This window comes from Hyalella azteca, unplaced genomic scaffold (genome assembly GCF_000764305.2).
Source record: "Hyalella azteca isolate HAZT.00-mixed unplaced genomic scaffold, Hazt_2.0.2 contig4475, whole genome shotgun sequence".
In the NCBI taxonomy this organism is placed as follows: Eukaryota; Metazoa; Arthropoda; class Malacostraca; order Amphipoda; family Hyalellidae; genus Hyalella; species Hyalella azteca.
The window spans coordinates 20,801-42,776 of NW_025934689.1; the positions used below are offsets into that span (position 1 = coordinate 20,801).

The 21,976-nt window shown below is 34.6% G+C and overlaps 1 protein-coding gene across 1 annotated transcript; it reads left to right on the top strand.

Annotated features, from left to right (window-relative positions):
* The first annotated feature begins 1,174 nt into the window (after nt 1-1,174).
* On the top strand, nt 1,175-15,075 carry LOC108665949. Its single transcript, XM_018152758.2, has 12 exons — nt 1,175-1,528; nt 1,953-2,110; nt 3,126-3,402; nt 4,449-4,579; nt 6,922-7,081; nt 7,698-7,834; nt 8,288-8,450; nt 9,473-9,609; nt 11,259-11,418; nt 12,262-12,402; nt 13,107-13,366; nt 13,823-15,075. The coding sequence occupies exons 1-12, from the start codon at nt 1,219-1,221 to the stop codon at nt 14,522-14,524; spliced, it is 2,736 nt and encodes a 911-aa protein (XP_018008247.2). The 5' UTR covers nt 1,175-1,218; the 3' UTR covers nt 14,525-15,075.
* Nucleotides 15,076-21,976: the final 6,901 nt, after the last annotated feature.

Consider the following 21,976-nt stretch of genomic DNA (forward strand, 5'->3'; position numbering starts at 1 on the left):
GCTATCCCTGTTGCAATGCATTGCTTATTTGACTTACATGAAAACAACGTTGATGAATAGTGAATACATTCTGATTTGAAATGAAGCGGCGGGGGTAAAAATTGAAAAGACATTAGAATACCGTTCAATGCGAAGGGTGATATGGGAGATTTCCTTTGATTCGACGTTGGATGATTTATTGAGTTAAAATAGCGAATCTTGGACGGAAAATATTATTCTAAATAATCGAGTGCTTCTAATATAAATGGATTCATGAACCAAATGAAATAAACATGAATAAACAAGTGGTAATTAATGTTTTTAATCAAAGTTTCAATCATTATACAATAAATTTCTTGAACTTATTTTTAAAATTCGTTCTATTTTTTCGCACTGTAATTGTCATTACATGAGTTTTTTCCTTGAAAATAATGTCGAAAACTTAAGCAGTGAAAGACGGGCTAACTATTATAATTTTTTAAATCCATTGACATCAACATTTTGTACGATTGTTATTGTCCTCGTAGCTTTACAATATCATAACCTACCCGGCATCTGACGTTGAAATAATGTGTATTAATCTTTTTCAACGGAATCTACTCTTAATCAGCATTATTTCAACGTCATTTGCCTGAGGAGCTGTAATTGTTTAAAGATTCAAGGGGCAATAATAACCGTTTTTAACTAATACTGTGCGTTTGGATTTGAAAAATATGTTGCTCATATCTCGAATATGTTGCTCATATCTCATTATTCTAATCTGCAAGAAATATTTTTAAGATGAAATTATCTGCATGCCAGGAGCGCAAAGAACTCGAGGCTCTTTTAGAGGAGTGGGAGACTGGAGACGCTGCACCTCAGCACGCGCAGGGGGCTGCGGAGGCAGCCGGTGACGTCACAACTTTCTTTACTCTCACAGTTGAGAGCCTGAACTCTCAACAAGTCTTCTATAATGCCACCAGTACGTGGGTTAAAATAAGTTTGTGTACGTTTTGACATTATTTGAGTCTTAACCGTGTACACACTCACAATAAAGAGCTTGAACTCCCATCAAATCTTCTATAATGCCACTAGTACGTGGATGAAAATTAAATTGTGTATGTTTTGATATTATTCGAGTCTTATCTATGTAGACACTCACAATAAAGAGCTTGAACTCCCAACAAGTCTTCTATAATGCAGCAGAAGACATACATTTCACGACCATCCTTCAACACGATCAACACTTCAAGCCGCCAGATGTCGAGAAACTCCATACATCAGAGCAACAAGCCTGTCGAGAAAAGCCAAAAAGAAAGGCCTTCTGAGGACAACCACCTTCTAGAGACTGGTATTTTTCACGCCATGCATCGCTTAGAACTTTCTCCGGGTCAGCCCTATGGAGATATTCACTCGACTTACGATCTTACGACACAGAAGAATATGACTTTAAGTACTCTGAAGATCGCCAACATCACAATGGCTTATGATGATGCGGATCTTTCTTGCTGGGCTGCCAACTCCAACTTGTCTACGCCGCTGGAGGTCAAAATGCAGCTGGAAATCTTCAGTGCGTGAAATTTTCCAGACGAAATAGCCTTACGAAAGTTCTATTCCTTACGAAAATAAACATGTTCTATTATAAACTTACGGAAATTAATATTTTCGGAATTGAGAGCAGCCGGACAGCATGAGATTATTCGATCAATATTCTTTTCAAATGTCGGGTGGTGAAAGCAACCCGATGGCGTTCAATACGAGTACTTACATGCTAGAAATAATAATTTATATTCATACTGGCTTAATTTACGAAATTCTATATAAATTGAAGCATGCCAATTAAATCGCGTTGATAATAAGGATAATAATCTTGACAATAAATGACTTTGCCTTGAAAATATAGTATCTAAAATATTTTGTGTTAAAAATGGAAAATTCTGTATCTTTTAGGATTTACTCAAACCAAAAATAAGTGAGATTCTCTCCCAACAAAGGTCCGCCTTCATCAGTGGATTTGGTTGATTTTCCTGAGGCCTTCACGTCAGGGGAACCTCATCCTCTGAGTTGCCGTGTGTATGGGTCGAGGCCACGCCCTAGACTGGAGTGGTCGCTTACCAAACCTGACAGCCCAGCCATGAAGCTCAGCACTCAGGTATTATTAAACATTATTATTGGATATTTTGTCTATTTTCTGAACTCTAACGACCCTTGTCGTGTCTAGAAAGGCAATGAAGCCTCAATAGCTGTAATTGAGTTCAGAGCGTTAACGACATTTTTTATTTGTTAGCTTACTATGTTCACGCCATTGTAATACATAGGTAACAATTTTCAAACGCTTTTTGAAGTTAAAAACCAGCGAACACTTGATGAAATATAAAAAATGGTGAAAGTTTTACGTACTCGAATGAGTTGACTCGATGACCTGAGGTCATAAGGGCAGGTATCTCAAACGTTCCGTAATTATAGAAAACGCTTACTGACTCTTTTGATGAATAATGTCACTGATGAATAAGGCATTAATCATTTAGTTGATTTAAGTACTAAATTCATCACATTCATTAGAATGATAGTCATTGCTGGACGAGTTCTGCTTTCACCTATAATAAATCAGCCTAATTAAACTTGTAACTCGTTTTTAGATTAATGAATCCAAAAATCATGATTTATTCAGGGCAATCCATAAAAGAATAGATTAGTAGATTGGTTGAATTTGTTGCCAACGTTGAAGTGAATTTCTTGTGGAAAAATCGACAGATTTACTTATTATGAGCTCACCAACAGAATAATCTGGTTTAAATTCTTTAGTCCTGAAACAAATTTAACTCGTCAGTTGAAGCGCACATAAATTTGCACTTCGTGTTAAAATCTTGGGTTTATATATAACAAAGAATTTGCGGAATATTGTTCACTGCTGTAAATTTTTTTCGTGCAACTTGAATAAAACGTGGGTAATTGATACGTGAGCAAATTTTACTTGCAGAATATTTAATATTTTCCAAATTCAGCAAGTTCAACGAGCTAACAACATCACGATAACTCTCTTAAAAGAGTTAACTAAATGACTGTGATCAAAAAAAGTTTCGAAGAAAGAGCAAAATTCCGACAGGCTTTATGTTCTTTTCATCTGGAATTCAAGTATTTAAGCGTCATTTACTCTCATTTGACAGGACTTGAACGATCCGAATTTCTGGTCTCCCTTGGATGGCGGTGGCACCTCAAGTCGAGTGGCTTCGTCAACTGCAGTTCAAACACTGCAGTTGAGTTCAACTCCAAGCCACTCTACGAAGATCGACAGGACGCTCTTAAGAAAACAGTCCTACAGTTCAGGGCAACTCAAAGTCGTGCTCGGTAAAGAGGATCATGGTGGCAAACTCTCGTGTGTCGCTTGGAACAACTTCTTCCCGAACTACAAAGTGAACGCCACTAAGACTATTCACGTTAATTGTGAGTGAAGTATGGATTTTGAGCATTTTCAACGGAAAATATTATCCTCAACAGGACCTTTGATGAAGATAATATCTAGTTACTCAGAACTATACGGCATTAGAAGTAGGGTATTGTTATTGTGATTTGTAACGAAAAAATGTGTAACGTCTTAGAATTTTGATTTATGACCCCGTTTCTAATTTTAAACGATATTAGGGGTCAATTTTAAATTGCTTGAGGCCATAGTTTAAATGTAAATGAATATATTTCAAACGAGTATCTCATATGATGAAGATTATCCCATTGAAATAGATTAATAATATTGTATAAGGAATGCCCCTGCGTGCTTATCTCAAATTTATGTAGAGTAGCTTTCAAATTCGAATGAATTTTAAATGGTCAAAGTGAAAACTTCGAATGATCCCAGTTTTGTTTTTTTGAAATTTCAAGAATAATTATATAAATCTGTTCGGGTATTATCTTTTATTTGTACTGTTAGTCAAATAGATGAAAGTAATTCTTTCATTGTAAAACAACATTAAGATTGTAGGTGACACTGTTATGAAATTTAAATAGGAGGGGAAATCTATGCGTAAAAGTATAAATGAATTAAAACCTATAAAAACGTATCAAATTTTGCTATGGAAATATTAATTATCTTTTTTATATCAAATTATGGTAAAATATTTTGAAGTATTCATCTATAGCTAATTTTGTTAAACTGCAAGATAATGTTAGCTTTGTGCGAATTGAGAAGTTTTTAATATTGAGTAGAAACAAAATTCGATACACGGTATTACAGACGATATTTGTTATTAGTTATATCCATAACTAACTTCTAATTTTTGAACATGAACTTTTTTAAGCAATATATTTTAAAACCTATTGTCGTTTGTATCGTTTTGGAAAATAAGGAGATCTGTGTGAAATATACAGGATTTTAAAATATTTCACAAATTCAACAATAGCAGAAGAATTATTTTGGCTTTTCCTTATTTGTCTTTATAAAGCGCTTTGTTGGAAATAACTGCATTCTTAAAAGTGTTCCTTGTATTAACCTACAGATGCTCCAGAAGTTGAATTGGAATTGGGAGTGAAAATCGACCCTTCACAGGTGCGTGAAGGCACAGACTTGTACTTTACCTGCAAGGTGGACTCGCGGCCTCCAGCGGACCAGCTCTCCTGGACACACAAGGTAGCATAGCGAAAATATAAAAAAACATAATAATAAGTTTTTAAAACATAATAACCTAATGTGTCCAAAAAGCTTCTCATTTAAAAAAAATTACCTTCCTTCTATAAAATTGACAGTGTTATGCACTGAAAAATAAGATGTATATAAAATTGTATTCGCCAATACTGTAATGGTAATGACTAAGATGCCACAGTAGGGAGAATGAAGCTCACAATAAAATATTCTAGTTTGGCATTCGCTCGGTTGCGCTTTGCTGGTTTATCTTAAGCGTAAAGAAAGAACATCGTATCAAATATACAATATATGGGCTTCATTTAATAACGCAAATACCTAGAAAGGAACATAATCTAGTAAAATTATTTTTTTGTCCTGTGAAAAAAAAAACACTCATTTGCCTGGTTATCAAATTTGTTCCTCAATTTTCAATTTAGCTTTAATGTGCATTAAAATACTCATCGTAGATTCAAATGGATTTGACCATAGTCTGAAAATGTTGAAGTATAAAAAAGGATTCCGATACATTTTTAGGAATTTATATTGAAAATCTGCCGAATGACAGACGGACGGTTTCGAGTTTTTGAGAATGTCATGGCGATCGCTTCAACGAGAGTGGCTCGATTATTCCACTCTATCAGCACTGAATATTAAAACCTTCATTTTTACTTGCCTTTGTATTGCGCGTGCGAGCTTTATATCACGTGAGGCGGTCAACTGCGATAGTTGCTAAAAGTATATTCTGCGGTATCGTTTCGATTTTTTCTATATTAATAAGCAACTATACTGTAACGATCGAAATTTTGACAGCAATGTTTTTTTATTGAGTAATTTAGCTGTATATTAGATATATTCGGCGTCTTTGATGAATTTTTCCAGCTAACACTTTAATGAATTACCAGAATAACATTTTAAACTTTCCCCAAAAAGTTCCGAGTTCAATTCTTCATGATAACTAATCAAGTCCATATAACTTTGATTTGGAAAAATATTCTCGAACGTTGAAATTATTTCAAGTTCATCGTATTGTTAATTACAATGAAAGTAATATATAATATAATTATCAATGCCTGGACACTATTGAATTAGGGTGAAATACAACAATATGGAGATCTTAAACTTCTCAAACTTCAAACAAAATAATTTTTTCTACATTTCTCTGCCTCAGCTGGTGCAGCGTTCACACAAAATAATAATATTTCGTATTCTAATTTACCAACTTCAGTTGCTGCGAAGTTCGAAACTTAGTTGGAAAATGCATAGAAACTAAGCTTAGAAACTTGAATGGCAGTGCATTTGGCTGTCCAAGGGCTCTTATTCACGAGGCTGAATTGCATTTAGAGACTTTCATGGCCTGAATGGATGCACTAGACATACACCGTATTAAGGTGTGTGAGAGATTAGGAATAGTTGAATATGCAAACTTGGAACGTTTCGATCGCAGTAAATCCAATAGGAATGTTCAAAGCAAGTTCAAGTTTACAAAATACGAGCGATATAAGGAAAAACAATAAGGTTGAATTAGAGATATTTTTGATCATACAATAATTAATTAGTTTCTTAGCATACTCCAAAATCTTAACAGTATTGTTTCAGAGCTGCCAAAGGAATTAGGAATTTTTATTTCTGGAAACGGCTTCTAGAAATTTATTCATTGGATGTTCCCGTTGCAATAATACAAGTTTAATAGATATTAAATGTTTTTATTTGTAGTTTCGTGGGTTGTAAACGCGGCTAATATCAAAGTTGGTGCAGTTATAATTTTGAAATATCTTGCACCATTTCCTTACAACGTGCGAAAAAATTGCGGCAACTATCTTGTGACGCATAACCTGTTTATTTAAAATGAAAGAAATAAATTTCACCGTGCTGGTGTACATGTTTTTTGCTGGTATGATTGTCACTTTCTATACAAAGAACCGTACGCTTAAGAACAAGCCATTTTCAGGCACGCTGATGGACTAATTTTAAACGCTTTTCCCTCGAAAAAACCTTTGCCCATAAGAAAAACCCATTTGTAGGTGTGTTGATGTACTAATTTCAATTGTTCATTGTTTATTTTTGACGTGACAGTACATTACACCTAAGAACGAATCCGCCCTAGGTGTGCTGACGTACAAAATCCAACCGTTCTCGTCTTTCCTCTGGATTGAATTGTACGCTTAAGAACGACCCAGAACTGGGCGTGCTTATTCTAATTTCAATCATCCTTCTTCACTCGACAGAACCGGACCTATAAGAACGACCCAGCGCTGGGGGTGCTGATGTACTCGTGCTAATTTCAACCATTCTTTGTCTGGTATCTTCTTGGTAAAACCGTACATCAACCGTTCTTATTCTCTTGCCAGAACCGTACGCTTAAGAACGACCCAGTGCTGGGTGTGCTGATGTCTGGTGAGCATTTGGTGCTGCAGTCCGTGACTCGGGACTGGAGCGGCACTTTTTCCTGTACAGCTGCCAACTCCGTCGCCTCCGTGGTCTCCAACACCATCAACATCAGCATCTTATGTGAGCTATTGAAACAATGAATCACCACTGCTGTTGATCAAATTTGTAACTGAAATTTTGAATATAGTTACTCGCCTGCTTTGTCAGCTATAGAAGCAATGAAACAACACTGCTGTAAATTCTAAGATGGAACATAATTTCGATGACATTTACTCTACTGCTTTGTGGGCATTCAGTTATAAAAATATTTGTAAGCAATTTATCATAGGTCAAAAATAATTGTGAGAAAATTACTAAAATTTTTGTGAACTAATTTCCTTGCAATGCAAGCAATAACCAAATTAAAAACTCCATGCGGGTGCGATGATCCCAGAAAACACTAAAACCTGATAATTGGCATTCGAATATCTAGTTAATTATCAACAATTATATTGAAATATTATGATTTTTAATTTCAAATCCTAATTTTTAAATTCATATAAGAAATGAGAGCGTTAAAATTAAATGTTTCATCATTAATCTAAAATAAGGGAGCACAATATCCAATTGATCAATTATCAGCAAAACGATGGGAGTTGTTGTATTTATTTTTACAGCTGTTTGGTCTCAAACACAGTGAAAATTACCATGATTTATACAGATACTTTCCCTGAAACAGTCTATATATCGCCACCAGATGCTCCGGTGTGCTCGATAAAAGTGAGACGCGTGCATCAGGTTCAATTGGGCGAGTACGTCAGTTTGTCGTGTAAGATTGAAGCCCAGCCCATCGACGTACAGTTCGAGTGGACGTTTGCTACCAACGTTTCAAAGGTAATCAACGTTATAAGCAGTTAATAGCAATCGAAAAGATATGATTAACTTTTCTTAAGCAGATGGAATACGATGAGTATTCAAAACCTTGAAACTGAAAGTCTACTATCACATAAGATTCTTAATGCCGTAATCTTTTGACAAAACCCCTTATGTAAAATTTACATTTGCATGTTTTATCTTCTTGAATTCGAATGTCATGTTAGCGGAAATGGTTGATCTTAATTAGTTAACTCATATGGAACATATTCATATTTTTTTCGTGCATCAATTCTACATACAAATCTATACAAACCCAAATCTCAGACTGCATCCAAAAATGTTTCGTTGATACTACACTTGAAGTACACATGTTTTCAATTGGCAGTTTGTTTCTATTTAACTGAATCCCCTCCTGCATGCATTCATTTCTGAACACATTTTCTCCGTATCTGAGGGAAATTTTTCCCTCAGCAAGAGCTGGTGTCGGAAGAGTGGGTTCGGTCATCAGAACAGCAATCACGACTCAGGTACCGGCCTGAGAAGCTTTATGACTACGGAATTATTCGCTGCTTTGCCATCAATGCTATCGGCAAGCAGAAACAACCGTGCGAATATTCCGTCGAGCCTGCCCCAGGTGAGATTAATGTTCTCCATATAAGATTTTGACCAGCGGAGTGCACCTGCCTAAGAAGATTTCATTGTATTCGTAGCAAGGGAGATCAAGCTTAGATCTTTGATTGATATTTAGGATAGATTCTTCAATTTTCAGGAGGTGTGAAAATTAAAATGGTTTCCAGCGGATGTAAAATAAGATATTTGTTGTCAGAAATATTAATCGCGGAGAAGCTTGGGACATAGAAATTAAGGGTTTTTGAACAGCCCTAAATTAGCGTTTTTTTCAAAATTTGGGATTTTTATTGTACGAGTACTTTGCAACTTTTGTATCTAATTAAAGGAAGCCAAAAAGTAATTCCAGATTAATTGTACACAATAGAAGTTAAATGCATCTTTAGACAAACACTGCATTAAGCGCTTCGTTGCACATAAGGTTCTTAGAGTGAAGTGATCGCAAGATTTTTAAGCTTAAAATAAACTTCCACAACTTCCACAGTAAAACTGAATTAATAAAAATTAACATCACAGGTTAATGAGAATCGTGAACTTTTCCCCAACTTTTCCATTATTTTTTTTAACAAACGGAAAGTTAAACCAAATTACTTTCAGAAAAAAGGCTTAATGAGGTTATTAGAATGCAAGAGCTTCAATTGTCTTTTATCACTTGAAGATAATTAAAAATATATGTAAATGTAGCAAAACTCAAGGTCTGCGTTTCATAATTAATATATATGTATATCAATAATATTCACTTGAAATATGTGATCAAAAATTACTTAAACTTAATTTATTTTAGGATTAGTTATTATGTGTACTCGTAATATTTTGTACTATTATAAATAATAATTGATAATTTACACATTGTTCCCATTCCAACCATTTTTAGTTTAAAATTTCTGTTGGTAAAATTAGTTGCTTTTATTTAAAAAAAATGCAAATTTTACATTCTGATTAGTCATCCGTTTAAAATAAGTTAAAGATAATAATGCGCAAATATTCTTTAAATTTTAAAATATTACCATTTATTTTCGATTCGTTCAGCTCCTGTTCCTCCGACGTTGAACTGCTCAGTGACGAACCAGTCTTGGCACAGCCTCAACGTTCACTGCGAACTTAATCAAGAAAACTCGACTGCTGTCGAGCGCTCCAGACTGACGCTCGACAGTCAAGAAATGAAGGTGAAATACAGTTCTCTTATATTTCAGTAATGATATAGATTTCTTCCTTATTTATCTTCATCGTCCCGGAACATTACAATAGAATTGCTTTAACCACTAAGATTTGCATTTGCTTACGTGCTCTTTTATATCATGTCTTCGAACTTGGCGAATTTTGTACCTCTATTTTTGTCATTTCTCTTTAAAAAAATTTTAGGAACTGTATAATTTTGAATGCCCATCGTATATATCATACACACAAACAGGTATTTTCTAATTTATTTACTATTTACCCATTGATTGAATCTAAATGTCTAGTAAAATTGTAAAATAAATTTGTTGCAAATTCTCCCTAAGATGTAAATAAAGAAACATTTTAATCATGTCGTATAATATCCAATCAAGTTGAGAGATATTGCATCTCTGCGTGGCAGCCTTTGATGTGGAAGGCCTTGAATTATGTTATTAGATTAAACTTCGTCTCGCCAATAGATGCTAACAAATATCTGCTTCACTCTCACAATTGGCAGACAATTTTCTTCTCATGTGAGCAGCTGCACGATGCTACATCAAACTTATCAGCATCATATAATGCGCACTTTGAAAGTTAATTTAAATAAATTTAAACGTATGTCACCACGTTTGTTTCGTATAAATTTTATTTTGAAATATTATGCGAAATTTAGTCGAGCACTATTGTGTACATAATTACAAATTAAGGTAATGTAAATTATAATAAATTGAGTGACTCAAAATCGCACATCTTGAAATATTTAACGAAGAAAAGTTTTATGAATGAAAATTATTTCAGCCGAGGCTAATATTTTAATTTTTTCTCATTTTAGTACATGTCATTCTAACTTTTTAAACCAAATTGACAGATTTAACGCTCTGATTAATAAAAGTTTGACTTTGATATTCCTGTTGCATCGCTTATTTGACTTACATGAAAACAACGTTGGCGAAATGAAATGAATTCTGAAATGAACTCAAGCAGCGGGTAAAAATTGAAAAGACATTAGAATACCGTTCGATGCGAAGGGTGATATAGGAGATTTCCCTTTGATTCAACGTTGGATGATTTATTGCGTTAAAATAGCGAATCTTGGACGGGAAATATTATTAAAAAAGTTGAGTGCTTCTAATATAAATGGATTCATGCACCAAATTAAATAAACATGAATAAACAACTTGTAATTATTGTTTTTAATCAAAGTTCCTATCATTACAGCATAAAATTCATGAACGTATTTATAAAAAATCGTATTAGTTTTTTGCAATGTAATTTTCATGACTAGACTTTTTTCCTTGAAAATAATGTCGAAAACTTGAGCTGTGAGAGACAGGCTAACTATTTTAATTTTGTAAATCCATTGACATCAAAATTTTGTTTGATTGATATTGTCCTGGTATCTTTTCAATATCATAACCTACCCGGCATCTGACGTTGAAATAATGTGCATTAATGTTAATACGGAATCTACTCTTCTCAACATTATTTCAACGTCATTTGCCTGAAGCGCTGTAATTGTTTAAAGACTCAAGGGGCAATAATAACCGTTTTAACTAATACTATGCGTTTGGATTTAATAAATTCGAATATGTTGCTCATCTCTAATTATTCAAATCTGCAAAAAAATATTTATAGGATAAAATTATCTGCATGCCAGGAGCGCAAAGAACTCGAGGCTCTTTTAGAGGAGTGGGAGACTGGAGACGCTGCACCTCAGCACGCGCAGGGGGCTGCGGAGGCAGCCGGTGACGTCACAACTTTCTTTACTCTCACAGTTGAGAGCCTGAACTCTCAACAAGTCTTCTATAATGCCACCAGTACGTGGATAAAAATTATATTGAGTATGTTTTGGATATTGTTTGAGTCATACTAATGTACACACTCACAATAAAGAGCTCGAACTCCCAACAAGTCTTCTACAATGCCACTAGTACGTGGACAAAAATTATATTGTGTATGTTTTGATATTGTTTGACTCTTAACTATGTAAACACTCACAATAAAGAGCTTGAACTCCCAACAAGTCTTCTATAATGCCACCAGTACGTGGATGAAAAAATTATATTTTGCATGTTTTGGATATTGTTTGACTCTTAATCATGTACACACTCACAATAAAGAACTTGAACTCCCAACAAGTCTTCTATATAATACAGACAGTACGTGGATGAAAAATTATATTTTGTATCTTTTGAATAATCTTTGACTCTTAATCATGTACACACTCACAATAAAGAGCTTGAACGACAAGTAAGTGTTTATAATGCAACAACTACATCAATAAATATTATTGATTCAAAGTTTGAACAATGCTAGACCCTTAACCGTATTTGTACGCATGGTAAAGTTTTTGAAAATTCTACTAGTCCTATATAAAGCCATAAGTACGTTAACAAATGATGAAATTACATGTTTTTCATGAATATTCAAACTCGAGACTGATTCCTTTCAGTGTCACAGTAATTTAAAAATTGTGTACGCATATTTTTGACCATAAACAGGGCACCTTTGAATTATAAATATGTAGAGTCCATTTGCAAGAAAGATTGCATTCATCGGTCAATTTCCAGGTTTCCTTCGTCATTCTACATCTTCATTTTCCTGAGAGCAAAAGATTCATATGAACCAATATCACGCCTATCTGACTTATCACCTCGCAGATAACATCGGGACGTTCTCGGTGTCAGGTCTCACTGCGGGTGTCGACTATTCTTTGACTATCACCGCCATGACACATCTCGGCCCCACCGAACCTCTCACTTTGACGGCACTCACATTACGGGCGGCAGAAAATAGAATAAGTGAGTGTCTGTAATTCAGTAGGAGTTCTTATATTATTAGGAAAATTTTTAGTATAGGGAAATAAAATATGTAAGTGTCTGTAATTCAGTGGGAGTTCTTATATTATTCTGAAAATTTTTGGCAGCGGGAAATGAAATATGTGAGTGTCTGTAATTCCGTGAGAGTTCTTATATTATTCGGAAAATTTTTGGCAGTGGGAAATAAAATATGTGAGTGTCTGTAATTCCGTGGGAATTATTATATTATTCGGAAAATATTTTGCAGCGGGAAATGAAATATGTGAGTGTCTGCAATTCAGCGGGAATTTCTATATTATTCGGTAAAATTTTGACAGCGTGAAATAGTAGCTTTCAGTGAATGCAATTCAGCCAATAATTTTAAAAAGATAGCGAATTTCTGGTCGTGCAATTTTAAATAAGGGATTGACAACTTTTTTGGAACACACCTAATATCGATTGATATAGCCATAAATTCCGTTGTAAATCGAATATTATGTATTTAGTAATTTGCGTTAGGCAATTCGATTTGTTTTGTATTCTAGTTATGATTTAAGCTATGATCCAATTATTTTTCGTTATATTCCAATAGCATTGAATCATATTTTTAATGACGACATTTTAGCAACTTTTTCACTTATCATCAACTTATTAACATATAAAAATTCAGCATATTGATTCTCAACTATTTTGATATTTTTCTGCAGATTTAAACGACAATAAGGGGAACAGCCACGAGTCCCAGTTTATGGATGGCACGACACTCATGGCCATTTCAATTGGTTGCGCCTTGGCGATATTTTTGTGCCTCGTCCCTGGAGTCGCCTTAATAGCCTACCGCAAATCAAGACGTAGAGGCAACGACCAGAGATCCAACTCCCAGAACACCGTCACGCACGATCACCTCAAACTTAAAACGTCCGCTTCCGAGGCTCCTGATCTAATTACGGAAGATGCATCTTCAAGGGTGAGCTAAAACACTTCAATTTTTTTAATAATTCTAGATTGAGATATCAGATGCGAATTTATTTACATAGTAGGGCATGATTTATTTTAAACTTGTTACCCTGATTTAAACATTATGTAGATGTAGTGAAAATGTACTTTTCTTCTTTCAAGAGCATTTCGACTAAGAAGTAAATAATTGATTAACTATTCATTTTCTTTTCAATTTACCTTGATCGGAAATGTCCTAAACTATTTTGAATATTTTCATGTGTGAAAGCCACCACTGAAATAATAGAAATTCTGTTTAAAATTTAACTATTCATAGAAACTGCGTACATTGTAAGCAATCTGTAAGTAACATTCATTCCTCAATGAACTTGGTAAAATTTTATTATGGCATGCTGTATCGTTTATTTGTTATGCAATGGCTTAGCAAATCCTCATTGTTATCGGGGTATTGACTGCTTATCCACAGGATAATTTACTGACCGTGGCAAAGCTGGGGCCCCGCACGCCTAATGCAAAACGTCAGGACTTCCTCGGCTGCTCTGCGTCTGCAAAAGATTCCCGCCTTGGGTTTTGCTCGGGGGCTGAACAACATAATTGCGGCCTCCATCAAGCAGCTTCTCAGCCGCCATCGTTGATGCCATCACATCCTCTGAAAGCCTTGGGAGCCAGCGACGTTCCTGGGCTAACCATTGGAATTTATAACCCTATGGAAGCAATTACCGAGAGATGCTTGCCGGCATCCAATGCTGCTATGAATTACTCGGCGTATGACAGATCATTTCTCGAGACTCGCAGGCAAAACGCCGTCCTAAACTACAGCGTGGAGTCCAACGCTACCGAATATCCCTCACGGCTAAAGCATCCTGGTCTTGGGAATATCGGGGACCGTCCTTCTTCCAGTTCTCAGTATAATATAAACCTTATTAACAATGATGCTGATCGAATCGCCTCAGCTCCATGTAATCAGCTGCTAGGATACTCTAATAGATTTTTTACGCTACCTCATAAGACGTCGTCTAACCCATCTAATTTTACGAGCGGTACCTCCAGGCAGCTCCGTACGGTTACTGAGGCTTCCGAAACTGGATCCAAAATGTTCCTGGAAGCCACGTATGCAGGCAGGTCGACAGAATCTCTCTGCAGCCCTGGTTCTGAGTCCAGAGTTTGATCTCATCTCAATGTGCTCCATTATTAACACCTAAATGAACAGTATATTACTCGATAATTACTATTAAATACCTAGGAGGGAATTTTTTTCATATTTTAAATGATTGATATTGACGTTATTTGCAGAATTGTTCGCCTTCTTCTATTGATTACATTTCATATTGTGGATGGAAATAGACTTCTCCATTAAATTTGAAAAAATAATCTAGTTAGAGTTTATTGAAAGTTAAAAACGTTAATATAAAAGACCAAAGACTAAATCCTACATAGTCTGTTCGTGCTCAATTTCTTTCTAAGTCCCATTCATGAGCTCGTCTTCAATTCGAACGTCCGACCCTAGTACATAATATTATCCCTTGAAAGCTTCCTATGTGTCGTAAGGATTCATGTGAAATTTAGTTATTTCAGGTCCGAGTCTGTTGAAATGTTACCAGTATTGAAAAATTTTAAACTCAATAAACTATATAATGAAATTAATCCATAAGTGTATGGATCCACCTAGTAAGTGAATGTTGTTATTTTTCGTTAATGAAATTGAAAATATTATCTGACTTCACGGTTGCATGACTTTTATTTACCATTTACCGTTTTAATGAAAGTTGTTAAGAAAACTAAATATGTTTATCAAACATTTTGAAGAAATAATTCAATATTTTGGGGGGATTTTTAATAGTTAATCGTAGACTTTTATTCTTGCATATCACGAAAAACCAATGCGTTTACCTACTTCATAGTTTGATCTGCCCTAAAAGTCCCCATAAAAACTGTCAACCAATTGCACGCAAGGTTTTTTTTAGAATCCTTTCACTGAGAAACTCAAGCAACATTTGATCAAAGGCAACATAAACACCGATTTGATACCTAATTCAATCTCACAACGCACACAAAGGGACGCAACTTCAGTGCAGAAGCAAGTGAGAAGCTTTTTTTTTATCGCATCTTTAACTTGGCATTTGATACTCGAGGTTGGTGCATTTCAGTCGTCAGAGGACGCTCGGAATGGAAACTTTGATTAACGAGAAATAAAAACTTTCCGCCAAATGAACGTGAAAATGAAATGATTTGAGATTTTCACTAATTTTTTATGTATTAAGACTGCGGATTAAAATCTGAAAATCAAAGTGAATAAAAACTTACAAGTTAAAATAAGTCGCAGTGATGCACCAATAAATCCACGATTCTCGGAATTGGACGAGGAACTCGTGTTAATTCGTATTCTTACGAAGCGCTTACCCATAGCAGCGAAGACAAGTCATACTCATCAAAACTATAAGGATTACACAGAAGTGCGATAAACGATTCGAGAATCAGTTATCAAATGTTAGAAAACTGATATTTTCATGTCGGAATATATATGAAGAATAGAATACAAGCCAAATAAAATGTATAACCTAAATAATACCGCTAATTAGTAAAAAAATTTCTAAGCCTGAAAAATTAACGTTTGGATCTCATTCAGTCTGCTCGCCTTGCGCTATGATAACCGCTTACGCTATGATATGAGCAAGCAAGGAAGCAGAGAGTGTGCATCGCTAATAGCGTTACTCGCAGCAGGGTCTGCGTAAACTGAATTACTCCACTGCAAATGCATGCTTCCAGCTTGAAATTGCATCGGATGCCATGTTTATCGTGGGAGGGAGAATATCTCTTCCTCTTATACGAGATATTATTTGGTTGTTGCACGTCCACTGTGTCTAATGTTTTGGTTGTTGCACGGACATTATGTCGTATTACTTGCTTGATTCACTTTTAGTGGGCCTTATGGTTTGGTTGTTGCACGTCCACTGCGTCTAATGCTTTGATTTTTACACGTCCACTAGGTCGTATGATTTGATTGGTACACGTCCACTTGATCGTTTGATTGGGTTGTTGCACGTCCACTTTATCTTATGATTGGGTTGTTACACGTCCACTGTGTCATATGATTGGGTTGTTGCACGTCCACTAGGTCGTATGATTGGGTTGTTGCACGTCCACTGTGTCTTATGATATGCTTGTTGCACGTCCACCGTGTCTTATGATTGGGCTGTTGCACGTCCACTGTGTCTTATGATTGGGTTGTTGCACGTCCACTGTATCTTATGATTGGGTTGTTGCACGTCCACTGTGTCTTATGATTGGGTTGTTGCACGTCCACTGTGTCTTATGATTGGGTTGTTGCACGTCCACNCCTTGCATCCTGACTGCATGGAAAAATAACACACTAAGCCATAGATACTCTACTACTTAGCTTTTGAGAAATAAAAAGGAGTCTGTATGCATAGAGCTAACATAGGACTATATTTATAGGTTTATTTCAATTTCTTCTGAAATCATGATTTTATAGCCGAATGGGCACATATGTTCCCAAGCTGTATTTTTCAGATTTTCAAATAAATTTCCGTTTTGAGTGTTTCAGTTGTTTATTGACATCATAAAGAGTCATTTGGCATGAAAAATTCTGAAAAATTCTCCTTACATAATTCTCGGCATTAATGGGTTAATAAGCATAGATTCAACACACAACGACCCAACGACCCATACACAAGGTGCTTTACGAAATATACATTAATGCTTGAGTATTTTTAACACTGGTGATGTACCTACAGTTTGCATCTAAGATGATTGCTGAATGTTTGGAAAATCAACTTTCCTTCACAGACATTGAATGACCCCAACAATTTTTATTTCTCTCGAATTCGTCAAATCTAAAAGCCTTGCTTAAACCTTCCGTACAAATAAATTTCCTAATATTTGGGTTCTCCTTGATCTTTGCTTGCGCTCATTACTGCAAAAATGATCAGTGTTATTTCTGGAACGCAGCTGGAATAGTTAATCTCCTTGTCGATTGACTGTTTTTTTACAACATTGAGCAAGTCTTTTGTTTCATCGGGCAAGAATTTTGCTAGGAAGATAAAAGGTAGCCTGAATACTTGCTGCATTGAATTGCAGCTTTGATTTTCTGGCAGTTTCTTTATTTCAACCAACACTTACACTTGTTAAAGATGATTAAATTCTAACCGTGGATAAATGGAAGCGGTTCTTTATAAGTTTGAACTAATTTTCCATCATAAAAACATATCAAATAGCCACCTTAATAAGAAGAAACGATAAAAAGATCATAATTGTCCAACGTCACCCTTGTCGATAGAAGTTCCGATGTGCACGACACAAAATCTTTGCTTGAATTTTATAGATAATACGTACGTTGATGCACGTAATGTCACAGCCGAGAATTTAAGTCAGCACATTTTTTATTTCTATCAAGCGAAAAGTATTGAGTCGGGCATTTTTATTATGCAATATATGCCAGTATCAGCGCAGTGTCAAGGATTTAGAACCTAATTACAGAGTTTTATGAAGCCAACCGCTGCTGCAGCGGCAGCGATGCCGCAGTCGGGTCCTCCTCGGTAATTACCCAAAAAATTCCTCTTGTCGTCTAAAAGTTGAATCATTTGTTCAGTTTGTGCAAACTGTGCCTAGCTGGTTACGCGAAAAAAGTCCACATAAACACATTAGAAAGTTGCAATAATATCCAAGGAGAGTGGGCGCTATTCCGTCTGGTTGAACTCAGCTTTGAATTTAACGATAAACGTTAGACTTACTTTGAACAGTTATATATATAGGATAAACGATTGAATATTTTTCATATAAAATTTATATTATCCTTCCATTGCTCAACACTTGAAAATCAGCAAGGACACTATAATGAAATTAATTTTTCTGCTAAATATTGAGGTAATCGGTTATATAACCAAGCAAATATTTGTAAAGGCGTGAATCAATTTGTCCAGCGTCTATCAATCATGGATCAAAATTGATATGCAGATAACAAACATCCTCAAGGTGGACCAGTTCTCTACTATTCATGAGAAGGCCCATTCATCATAGGGGTGTTTGCCCGCAACAATCTATCATGGTCAATATCATGCTCGGTATTTACATGAATAACTTCATTGCTTCCTCGCGATTGAACTTTTAAATATTACATATAGGATACCATCTGTTCACGGACAATGAGTGTTCGAAACATTGCAAATTCATTCCCGTCCGTGCCTTGCATGCTCTAATAATTTAAAATTGGACGTCATTAATAATGCAACGTCCTATCATGATGGAATTTTCCCTTCTCATTAGTTTTTAATCCCGCATTCGATATTTTTTTAAATTATGCAACGTGATGTGAGCCATCAGAAGTTAGATGTTCCATCAAACGATGTCAGCACTGATGTCTCCCTGACCCCATCCTGTGATCAGCTGATCTCATGATCCCTATATATCAGGATAAAATATATTATAATAAAGCATAATTATATTATACTATATAATATAATATTATATTATATTATATTATATTATATTATATTATATTATATTATATTATATTATATTATATTATATTATATTATATTATATTATATGGCATTATATAATATGGAACATGTCCGTAAAATACGTTAAGTAGAATATAAATAAATAGCCTATTTACATAACAATTAATTTAATTGCAAAATTTAGTCGTCAATAAAATTAAACTCCTGTTTAAAAAATTATAAAAATGTTTCAAATTAAACTCTTGTTTCTGTTTTCAATACCAAGCTCAATGATCTGAGAAACACTGAACAGTGAATTTATAAAAAAATGTATTCGCATCACTTCTATAAAATACGTCGGTATTTCGGTTAATATATTAGGTTATGATACTTCATGACAAAATCAATTTAGTTTTAAACGCACAGTCAAGTCTATAAGCATTATAGTTAAACAATAATTATTATTGCGGCGTGTTGTTTCTTAAAGCTGTTTTTAGAACTAAATTACGGCATATTACGCAGACTTGATAATGATATAAAATATGCTATTCTTGCAACGAAAACAAAGCGTTAGAACAAATGCCATCGAATGCCGCAAGTCTGAAGAACGGCGGCAACAAATAAACTGCAAAGGATGGAGTCACGTAAACTATTCAGCAGCATAACTTTCACTCAATAGTTAAGGGCTTAAAGCTTCTTCACTTCTGAATTCTTAACCGTGAAACGATGCAGAAACGAGTAGAGAAAGCGCCAAATAATTCATTTGTGTTATAAAGCTAACTATGAACATGAAAATGATGTTAACTGCTTTGCGACACTTAACGAAAGCGTTTAATATGTTCAGGCTCCACACGAAGTGCATTAGCTTTTCCAATCTTTGGCGACTCTACTGCCATCTTACACGTAACAACTCAGATTTGATTTACAGATCATTGACCGTTTTATTGAAATACCCTATTTATTTATTTTTATTTATATATTCTATTTAATTCCCGCATGTTTTTCAATTGATTTGCTGAATATTATTAACAACTAGCAACGAAATAGAGTACTTTTAACCTCAGTTGAATGAATATGTCGGGAATTTCTCTGAAGAGCACAGACAATATTAAGGCTCATAGACAATATTAAGGCTCATAGACATTATTGAGGCTCAGAAGTACTCGCAATGCGACATACAACTTCACTGGAGGCCTGATTGCCTCATAAAATTCCACAAATTGAATGGGAGCTTCAAAATGAGAATAAACAACGGCATGCATTGCTTGCTGCTTGAAAAGGCGTTCTGAAAATGAGCTTCTCGATGACCTTGCTTCAAACTTTAGTAATAATAAAGTAAACGGAACCATAAAAACACATATGTGTGGAAACTTTTAACGTCAATAAATTGATTATTTATTTCCCACCAAAATTTTGAAAGCAATTTCTACAAATGTTAATTATTTGAAATTTTTGAAGCTTCTGCCTTGGGCAACATTCGAGTATATATGCTAATAATAATAAATAAAATCAGCTTGGGATAAATGTTACAGCTCGACTAGGAATACAAATTTGCAAATCTTTACACGTATACGAATTGTGTTTATTTTTATAAATTGCCTACTAACTAAGTAAAGATCGTGGTACGTATATTATGCAGGATAAATTTCGAAACACTAATAATAACAGTAATAAAACACTAATAATAACAGTAATAATAAGACTAATAATAACACTAATAATAACACTAATAATAACACTAATAATAACACTACTAACATTAATAATAGTTCAAAACCCTAATAATAGTTGGACATACGATGTAAGTAAGCGTTCAATATCATACCTATATACATCCTAGGAAAGAGCGTATCGTAGAGAAATGAGTGTAGAACTTTGTCCACAACGCATTTATACCCTTTTGTGGGTCATCCTGACACAGTTGGTCCCAACAAAAAGGGTATCAGAGTTTATACATCCGCTCTCTGCTCTTGTTGTGGGAATAAGTGCGTCATCATTCGAATAATATGACCCAATAATTTTCCTGAGTGATGGAGTAAAACCTAATAAATAGAGAGATTCTGTAATGTTATATTCACAAGTAATTTAAAGATCTTTGCATTATATATGCAAGAAATAGGATTTAATCTTTATTGTCACACCTAAGTCATTAACTAAAACCTTTAAACAACGACAGATTCTGCATTAGCAGCATTTCTGAAATATTACTATTGGCTTCTTAAGGAATATTATGAGAAATTATTTGGTAGTATTATGACATGAATTTTTATCGGTTGCTGACGTGCATTTAATATTATAACAACAATAATTTAGATAGATAATATTTTTTTTGTTGTGGAAGACGAATATTGTTTCAATGTTCCGTTATTTATAGGAAATTTAACCATTTAATGTCTAAGATAAAAAAACGTTATTCATGATTTGAATAATAAATCTCGACTCAAAGTTTTCATTAATGACGTTAAAAACCATAAATATTTGAACAAAAATTAGCGAAGGAAATTATTTTTACGGAAGTAGAAAAAATACTCAAGCAACATTTGGTTAATTAATGAAAGCGTAATTTTATTTTCATGAAAGTCACACTTTCTTACGACTGTCCCTAATAATGAGGTAATTTTCTGGTCAAATCCATTGGATTACAGGTAATCCACATGGCTCGGCATCACGTTTACGGCTCTGAAGATGTCATGATACATTTCATTTATGATTTTTTATAACGCTCACATTAACATTTATACTTATCCTATTTCGGATCTAGTAATTTGTCAATTCGATTGGATAAATCCGAGCCCTTTCATCACACAAATTATCACAATTGGCTATAGGACTATCGTTTCACTGCTCCCTTTACCGCGTTTTACTGGTTTTGAACTGATGATTGAGCTGGTCTCCGAAACGTTGTCCTTTTAAAGAAATGGTGAATTTTCTGGCTATTTTCTTTGCTTTTAAATTTTTGGCAATAGGTCTCCTCCTAATCCTGCACCTCTAACATTGCTTGCATTGGAAATATTTTATTCAGTTCAAGAACTAATTTTAGGTACTTATTTTTCTAAAATGAGATCTGTATCATCCCATAATAATTTAATTTATTTATTTGAGTTATGTAGCGTTTTTGTCGCTAGCGATGCTTTTTAGCTTATACTGCCATTCACTAGGAA